Here is a 10,055-nt window from a genome sequence, read left to right on the forward strand (position 1 = left end):
TATGCTGCCCCTTTCCTTGCAAATGAAGCCCTCTGAGTGCCAAAAGATTACATAAATGCACTTTTAGTTTTTGAGAATAGAACATTCCTCCACACCACCCACCCAACGTGCACTTCCAAAAGGAAATTAACAATTTGCTTTTTGTGGAGAGTATGGTATGTAGTACTCCTCACAAGGACTTTGCCTGCCAAGACAACATGTTATTTTCTTGAAAGTTCTCACCGTGCAATCCTCAATGTTAAAACACTCGGGCAGATCGAGTTGTACAAATGATATATTTGAACACTGCCCAAGTAGTCGAGAGAAAATGTGATGGAATGGACAAAATTATTCTATTTTTGTTTTCAAAACAAGAGCGTTTTCAAAACTGACAATTAGCAAGTCTGATGTTACTCATGCTTTTCGCATCACATATTTGAAACAAAGGTGCTGCAACAGTTATATTTTCTGCTAATTCCATCGGTGAACAGATTCTCCTTGTTGGTTGATGACTCCCCGTCAAATGTCACAAATCCACAAACAGGATTGGCTGTCACTCATCAAAATAAATTCTTCAATCACTTTATAAATTTGCACAGACAATTAATTTTGATATCCACTTGAAATTGTGCCATTAAAAAAAAAAAATATATTTTAAATCCTGACAGTGCAGATTAGTCTTACCTGAAAAAGTAATTACTTCAAACGATTATGTGCTTTGCCTCATCTCGAAAGCTTCGACAAGAGCACATCATTTTTGTTGTTTTGAGGACTCATCATCTAGAGATGTTTTACATGGATACTCGAACATCGTGGAGGTACGAGGTCACTCCGCTTGTGATGCGAAACCAAACAGCATGTTTAATGGATTGTGGATATATTTAAATGAAAGCAGATTTACCACGACAACAAGCAGACATGCAAAAGCATCTGCGCAATAAAATAAGTCCTAATGCACTTTAATCACTTATGGAGAATAATGTACAAGTCCAGTGACAGGAAAGGAATATTACAAATTAAATATGTTGCGATATGAATGGTTGCAAAACACAAACATGCAACTGCTCTCAGATTCTTGTGTCTTTTGCATCTGAGAAGGTGCAGTAGGTTCTTTCAAACCAAGACCCTACTATTGGAAAAGACGGCTTCAGCTCAAGTGCCCTAAAAACCTGCTCTGCTGCTCTTGCAAATCCTCTCGGTGACCTTTTCACCCCATCATTTGCCGAGGTCATCTTCCATATGTTTAGAAATCCACCAACATCACTGCACTACATAAACAAGGTGCAACAACTAATCCCCATAACTGCAGACTTTTCAGCTTACTTCCAATCATCAGCAAGGTCACATCAGCAAGGTCACAAGGTCATCAGCAAGGACAGGCTACTTCTACTGACCCAATAATGGATATAGGCCCTCAATAGCAGACATGAGATCATGGTCGTCTCTCTGGACATGACAGTATCTCGTGCCTTTGATACAGTTTGGCATCCTGCCTCACTCTCCAAACTCTGTGCCTATAGGATCCAAGGTCAACCCACACGGCTAAAGGCGCTGTCACACCTTGACGATTTAGCCAGAAATGGCAACGTATAAAAATGTATGTAAAACTTTGGTGTTCGCTGAAATTTTGATGTTTTTTTTTTAAGTTTTGGTCGTATTCATAACGTGTTGGTCATATGCATAACATATTAGTAACGGGCACAGAACGTTTCGTTGTCTTATAGATAACTTATACCAACGAATGCTTAGCCTGTTGTCGGCGTTCACAACCTATGCCCAACGATAGTTTAACTTAAGCATAGCGTGCTGCACGTATCGCCGACGAACCTGTGGCGAAGCCTGTTAAAAACCTGCTGATTTAAATCATAACCGCCTGAGAATTGGAAGTGTCAACCACGCAGTCACACCTTGACGATTTAGCCAGCGTATGCCGACCTATGAAAAATGTGTCTAAAACGCTGGCACACTTCGAATACGGTATGGGTAAATTGTGTATACGTTAAGAGCACACTGTAAAACGATGAAGTACGCTGTCATATTTCGTGGTACGTCGAGTACATCGTGAAATTTCAAGCATGCTGAAAATTTTACGACGTACTTGCCGTATGGCTCACACGTTCCGCTACGCTGGGAATAAGTTGTAGGCACGATATGCGATTGTTGACACACATCGAAACAAGTTCCTTGTAAGTTACTCATAAGTCGAAACATGTCGAGGTATTGTTTAGCATACCCGAAACTTATTTTCTCCGTCAAGGCACATTTTCTTTTTTTTCTCCTGGGCTCCGTGAAGGCACGTGATGAAATAACTGTTGTTTTTTTATTTTTATTTTTAGTCTATCACGAATTTTAAAATATATTCGGACATTTGCTTTTAAGTTTCGACGTAGATGTGACAATATCCTCAAACAGAAAATACTCACAGAGGAGGAACTAAGAATAAGACATGAGCAAACTGAAGAGGCAATCGGACGTGACGTAACGGCACGTGACGAAATATTGGAAGTTATTGTTGTTGTTTTTTTAACGCTGCTAATACGCCATTATACGGTAGCTGTAAATTAGAAACACGTTCAGTAAGTTCTGTGGTCATCCGGAAGATGTCAATCAAATACGTCTGCATACGTCAATATGCGTTGGAGGTACGTTACACATAGGTACAAAGCATGTTACTCATAGGTTAGAAATAAGTTTTGGGTACGCTAAGCATTACCTCGACGTGTTTCGACTTATGAGTAACTTACAAGTAAGTGCCTCGACGTGTGTCAACGATCGTGTAACGTACCTACAACACGTTACTCATAGGTTATAAATAAGTTTCGGGTACGCTAATCATTACCTCGACGTGTTTCGACTTATGAGTAACTTACAAGTAACGTGTGTCGACATGTGTCAACGATCGCATAACGTGTCTTCAACTTATGGCCAGCGTAGCGGAACGTGTGAGTCATACGCTGGCATAGGTCGTAAAATTCCAAGCATGCTAAAATTTGAGGACAACCGCAAAGTACAACGATGAAAGCCAGCATACTACGCCGTATGGCAGTGTTTTTCAGCGTGCTCTTAATGTTATCAAAACTTACCCATAACGTATTCGACATGTGCCAGCGTTTTAGACAAATTTCTCATAAGTCGGCATACGCTGGCTAAATCGTCAAGGTGTGACAGCGCCTTTACAGACTTTTGTTTTATTTTTTCTTTCCTTCTATTTCTTTTTAATACACAAGCATCAAACAGTCGCTTCACCGATGGTAGTTGAACAACATACAATGTCTTCAAAAAGTATTCACACCCCTCGACTTTTGTGACATTTTGTTGTGTAGCAGCCTGAATTTAAAATGGATTAAATAAAAAAAAATTGTCACCAATCTACCCAAAATACCCCAAAATGGCCAAGTGAAAAAATGTTTTTGGAAATTTTTACAAGTTAATTAAAAATGAAAAGCTGAAATGTCATGTCAATAAGTATTCAAGTCAGAGTCAATACTTTGTAGAAGCGCCTTTGGCAGAGATTAGAGCTCCGAGTCTTCATGGATATGTGTGTATCAGCTTTGCACATCTCGATGTGAGGATTTTCTCCCATTCTTCCTTGCAGATTTGCTCAACATCTGTCAAGATCAGTGAACAACAAGCTTCAACTCTTTCCACAGATTCTCAATGGGATTCAAGTCTGGGCTTTGGCTGGGCCACTCAAGGACTTTCACGTTCTTGTTCTGAAGTCGTTCCAGTGTTTCCTTGGCTGTATGCTTGGGGTCATTGTCCTGTTGGAACGTAAATCTTTGACGCAGTCCAAGGTCTTTTGCACTCTGCAGCAGGTTGTCATCAAGGATTTGTCTATGTTCTTCATTCATTGTTCCCTCTATCCCTACAAGTCTCCCAGTCCCTGCCACTGAAAAGCATCCCCAAAGCATGATGCTGCCACCACCATGCTTCACGGTAGGGACGGTGTTAGATGGGTGATGAGCTGTGCTCAGTTTCCATCAGACAAGCTTTTTACATTCAGGCCAGAGAGTTCAATTTTCGTCTCATAAGACCACATAAGCTTTTGCCTCATGCTCTGTCTTTCTGCAAAATCCAGGGGTGTTGTCATGTGCCTTCTGTCGGGCCATTCTGCTATAAAGCCTAGATTGGTGAAGTGCTGCAGCGGCTACTGTCCTTCTGGCAGGTTCTCCCATCTCAGCCAAGGAACTCTGTAGTTTCGTCAGAGTGGTCATTGGGCTCTTGTTCACCTCCTGACCAAGGTCCTTCTTGCCCAGTTGCTCAGTTTGGTCAGATGGCCAGCTCTAGTAAGTCAAGGAAGTTCCATATTCTTTCCATCTCTTAATGTTGGAGCTCACTGTGCTTTTGGGAACTTTCAACACTCCAGAAATATGCCTCTCACAATTCTATCTCCGAGTTCTACGGACAGTTCCTTGGACTTCATGATAGTTTCTGCTCTGACATGCACTGTCAGCTGTCGGACCTTATTTAGAAAGGTGCGTTTCTTTCTAAATCATGTCCTTTGATTGAATTGGCCACAGGAGAACTCCAATCAAGATGTAAAAAACATCTCAAGGATGATGAAAGGAAATTGGATGCACCTGAGTTCAATTTCGAGTGTCAAAGCAAAGGGGTTGAATACTTATTGACGCAAGACATTTCAGCTGGTTGTTTTTAATTAATTTGCAAAAATTTCCAAAAACATGTTTTCACTTTGTCATTCTGGGGTATTTTGTGTAGATCGGTGACAATAAATTTAAATTTAATCCATTTTAAATTCAGGCTGTAACACAACAAAATCTGACAAAAGTCGAGGGGTGTGAATACTTTCTGAAGGCACTGTAACATATATATATATATATATATATATATATATATATATATATATATATATATATATATATATATATATATATATATATATATATATATATATATATATATATATATATATATATATATATATATATATATATATATATATATATATATATATTTCGGCACGCCCCCTTTTTTGTTCCACCATCAGATTTTTGTTACTGCATGAAATGAAACAAGCTTTGATATATATATATATATATATAGTAATGATATTATTGTCTTCCTTAAGAGGCCCCTCAAAATTCGTTTTGATGATTATGGTAGTTAAACCTACATATATTTATATGATATTAATATTTCGGTTCGCCCCTTTTTTTGTTCCACCATCACATTTTTGTTACTGCATGAAATGAAACAAGCTTTGACATATATAGTAATGATATTATTGTCTTCCATAAGAGGCCCCTCAAAATTCGTTTTGATGATTATGGTAGTGAAACAGTTCATGTTCTCCATTTGCAAAATGGGAGGAATTATTGCACAAAAAAAAATAAAAATGTTTGCCATTTTTTAGAGGAGCACTAAGATGAGTTCGTAAAACCTTTTGTAGAGTATGTTATTATTAATCACTATACGCCATAGTAAATTGCTCATGTTATTGAGCTGTCTATAAGCTATCAGTCATAGACATATAATAAACTCAATTGAGTATTCATATCTCTATTTCAATGCGTAATATCAAGCGGTACCTTCATGATGACCTCATAAAACCGGTCTCGATGTCCGTCCGTCCGTATATCTGTTCACAATCAAACTGATCGTGATGCATTTTAAGGCTTTCCGAGAGCTTTGGAGAGATTACCTACACTCCCGCACCGTGCTGTTTTTATTATTCCTACTGCACTTCATTAGAACACAGATCGTGGATGGATGCGCAGATACCAGGAGAACAACTATAGCTGGACAGAACAATTCATATTATCGATGAATAAAAATGATATTATAATAAATTGTTTATTTAAAATATCTTCAAATTTTGTGAGTTTTTAGTTTGTTGTGAAATATTAGGTCCTCGGGTCTCCGCATAGTGGCGTACAGGCTTAAGTCGTACTTCTGTTTACTACCGTAGAAAATCACAGAACCATCCGATCGACATGCTGTTAACAGTTTCAGAATCAGCTAAAATTTACAAGATATGAATGTGTAGACGAAACTGATCCGGCCAGCTAAAATCTACAAGATATGAATATGTACACGAAACTGATCCGGCCTTTTGGATCACTTTAAAGTAGGGTGCCCTGTAATTTTAATGCACTCTTTAGATCCTCCGGAACTCACGAATGGTACACGTTGTGTAGTCACTAAACTACGTGGTAATGTCATCGAAGTGGAGCTACTGCGGGATAGTCAAAGGGGAAAACCTGAATGATAATCAGTGGATAAAAATGATGTAATATATTGTTTAAAATACATTCGTGCTATCTGTCTTTTACCACATGTTGACAGTGACGCCCGTCCAAGACGGGCACCTTTACTAGTATATATATATATATATATATATATATATATATATATATATATATATATATATATATATATATATATATATATATATATATATGTTACAATGCAGCAATACAGTTTACTGACAGTAAATCAGTAAATATTTGAAAAAAGTTTTCATTCAAGAAACATTTTGTTCACTACGAAAAACCCAGCGTTAATTTTCGTAATACGCACACTCATTCGCAAAAAAAAAACAACATAATGAAAATATGAATTCATCTTATGTTCCCAGAGATCAGACATTACGTCGTTTTCTAACGCTCGACATAACGCCATAATGAGGTCCCAGCTAAAAGAGCGTGACAAGCAGAGAGACGAACGGAGAAGTCTGGCTACATTAATATATAGATGATCTAAGGCTCGTAATGGAGCCGCCATACAGCCAAGTTATACATTGATGTACAGCTAAACATACGCAACTTAACACAAGACCGTTAGATGACGCAAACACAGCCACTCAGTATGGGGGAAGTGCCATCACTTCCCAAGGTACTCTGGGTACCAGCGACCTCACAATAGCGCCGCTTTTCACACTGCACTCAGCAGGGCGTTTACGAAGGAGGAATTTCTTCCTCCCCATGGATGCCATCCTATGCTCTTAATACTTTTAACCTCTTAAATACTGAACATCAAGGAAAGAAGCAGCACGTACCATCTCCAAAGTCTTTGGTATGACTCGGCCAGGGTTTGAACCGCCGACCTCCCAGACTCAGAGCGGACACTACAACCATTACACTACCAAGTCTGCTCTGGTAGCAAATGCGAAGCTCTCAACAGAAATTCTGCCCTCTCCATGCTTTGTCCCACCCAACCCTCCCTACCCCCAGAAACTACTTTCTTGTGAAACTCCCAAAATCCAGAATTACTGCTCACCTCCACTCATTAGTTCCTCTTTTTTGCCGCCTGTGGAACCAGCTCCCACATTCTCTTCAACCTCTGTCGTCCCTCAAGATGGCTGTGCACCACCATCTCGTATCACACATCCAAAACGATGATCTTTTCTACCCCCATTAACTACCCCCAACCCACCTCTTTCAAAATTTCCATCTCCCTCTATTTTGTCCCTCAACCCTGCTTGGTGGTGTGTTGCTGTGTCCCCCCACCCCCCTTCCAGCTTTTCCTTTTGTTCTGTTATGTCCTGATCCATTCTATGTTCTCGCTCCTCCACAAACCTCGACTTTGTATTCTAAAACAAGGACAAATGTGTCCAAGAGCCGCATCCTAAAAGTTTTGTCTTCACCAGAAGAACAAGAGGAAGAATTAAAAAACAAACAAATAAACAAAAACAACAACAACAACTTCCGATATTTCGTCACATGCCGTCACGTCCGTCATGGACGATCTTCGTTCATGACGAGAAAATAGTGTATTTACGAAATTACAATATATTAAATGGAATAATCTTTAAATAGTAACGTGAACTTTTCGAAACTTAAAAGCAAATGTCCGAATATATTTAAAGGTTCATGATAGACGCTCTCAAAAGGCACCCTCAATGCGAGGATATGTACAGGTGTTTAGTATTTAAGGAGATCCGGATCCTGTATATAAAAGAGCCGAGTCCAAAAGGTATTGTCTTCACAAGAAGAAGAACAACAACAACGCCGAGCTCTCTTAGAGCAGCGTTCGCTACGCGAGACGCTGCTAAAAAATTATTAAACTGTCATACAGGGGTCAACACAGATGGAGGGCGTGGATGTGGAGGAGTCTGACCTGCTATGGTATCTGCTGGACAATAAATGAAAAGCATTGAGCATTTTTAGCTATGTGCACGTGCCCCTGCGATTGGTTTAAAAAAAAGGCAAAAAACTTTTACTTGAATGGAGTTCAATGTGAATCAGAATGGCAGAAGTCCTAATGTCCATGGTGTGTCTTCTGGTGCTTCAAAAGCAAATGCTAAATTGAATGTCAAATCCGAAATAAATAACGATTTAAAAATTGGACGAATACAGGCAGAAAGCATGAGGCAGGTTGTTACAAAAGCCAAAGGCATGGTTGCGAGTGCAGAACAGGACGAGTGGCCAGAAGCCACAATTTGGATGTCTATCCCCTGCCAAAAAGGCAAGAAAGGTGTACTGTTGTGAGCAACACCAGCATTATTCAACATCCACAGGTGGTACTCTTTGAATACTGTTCACATAAATACAACACAACATAAATACAATATAAACGGTCAGAAACAAAAAGTTTGGAAACAGACGTCCTCAAGCAAAATAATTTCCTTGCCCTAAAAAAGATTCCCAAAAACACAAAGAGTCAAGGAAACTTCGTCTGTTTGCCTGTATCTCTCTTGTTTTTCTTTCACGCTCTCGGAAATAAAATTTTAAAATGCTCTTAAAAAATATTTTTTTCATGGAAAGGAGAAAAAGCCCTCGATGATATATTAGAAGAATGCTTTCATTGAATACAAGTCCCGAGGGAAGTGAAGTAGACCTAATGAACCGGCTCACCTCCTTTTGTCCCACCACACGGCTTCACAGCCCTTTGTTTGTAGTGCGGCCATTATGACGTTCACGTCATAGTTTCCCGTGCCCAGCAGGCTCCTGTGGGGATTGAGCACAGAGTCCGGCGATAGTCTGCAGGGAGAAACATCACCATGTACAACGAGGACGTGGATGCAGGGATTCATCAAACCAGTGTGTACCCCCCCCCCCCCGAGGTTTCCGGTGGAGAGACTTTTATAATAGCGACAACCAAAAAAAAAAAACCTATGATCGGGCTGATAACTAGTGCATGCAGGCGTGATATCGGTCAAAATGTCATTTTAACAAGGCCATGACCCACCTTTCCCAAAATCATAACATATGGCCTATGGGATAATTTACTGCTGCAAATCCATATGGCGATCCAACATAAACACAGAGCAATTTGCAAATTACACAAATTCAGCAAAAAGCAACTCCGAGTTCAATATTGCATGCAATACAGACAATGCCTGCAGCATTTAACGAGGTGGAAAAAGAAAATACAACGAAATTCAGCAATTTCTACTCAGGGATTTGCAATTAAATTGCACCAACCTACTTGGTTACCAGTTGAGTTACTCAAGCGGTGGATATGTGAACAAAGTCCACACGACAGTGCCATTCATCAGCACAATGTCAGCTTGGAATAGCTCACCACTGAAGGTGGACGGAGGTTATGTTTTCACTCCTGCTTGTCTGTCTGTTTTTCCGTCTCTCTGTGAGCAGGATATCTCAAAACGTCATAGCATGGATTCAGTTGAAACTTGGTGGACATGTTGAGTATGTGAAAATGAAGATCCGGATCCAGACAAAACAACTGTTTTCAATTATTTAAGTGATTCTTCACCATTGACAGAAAGGGCCAAAAACGATATTTCAAAAAGCTGTGGATGGATGACAAAACTTAGTGGATAGGTTGGGTCGGTGACAAGAATACGTCAGGTCAGGTATGGGAGCATTCGTCAGAGTAGCGTGTCGCTGCATCCAATTTCTGCTGGTACTCCAGGAGCCTCCGTCTGGCCATCCTCCAGGCAGATGACTGGTCCATCCCCATCTCCTTGAGATGCCGATCAACCTGCTGCAACCACGAGGCATGTGGTCGGCCCATTGGCCTCTTCCACTCAGGAGACTCCGGTGAGCAGGATCGGCATCAGGAAAACGAGCCACATGTCCATACAGCCGCAGCTGACGCTCACGGACTATGCAGGTAACAAATCTCATTTGAGTCTCTCTCAGCAACCGCTC

General features: G+C 40.1%; 1 protein-coding gene across 2 annotated transcripts in view; it reads right to left on the reverse strand.

The window, feature by feature from the left end:
* Positions 1-10,055, reverse strand: part of JOSD1 (Josephin domain containing 1) — a 102,767-nt gene that overhangs the window by 65,785 nt on the left and 26,927 nt on the right. For both annotated transcript variants that reach the window (XM_085887044.1, XM_085887039.1), the window contains one exon: positions 8,796-8,921. In XM_085887044.1, the coding sequence (XP_085743170.1) occupies positions 8,796-8,921 (126 nt within the window). The remainder of the gene's footprint in view (positions 1-8,795; positions 8,922-10,055) is intronic.

The sequence above is a fragment of the Eptatretus burgeri genome, chromosome 1 (assembly GCF_056783735.1).
Source record: "Eptatretus burgeri isolate ZD-2024b chromosome 1, Ebu_testis_v1, whole genome shotgun sequence".
In the NCBI taxonomy this organism is placed as follows: domain Eukaryota; kingdom Metazoa; phylum Chordata; class Myxini; order Myxiniformes; family Myxinidae; genus Eptatretus; species Eptatretus burgeri.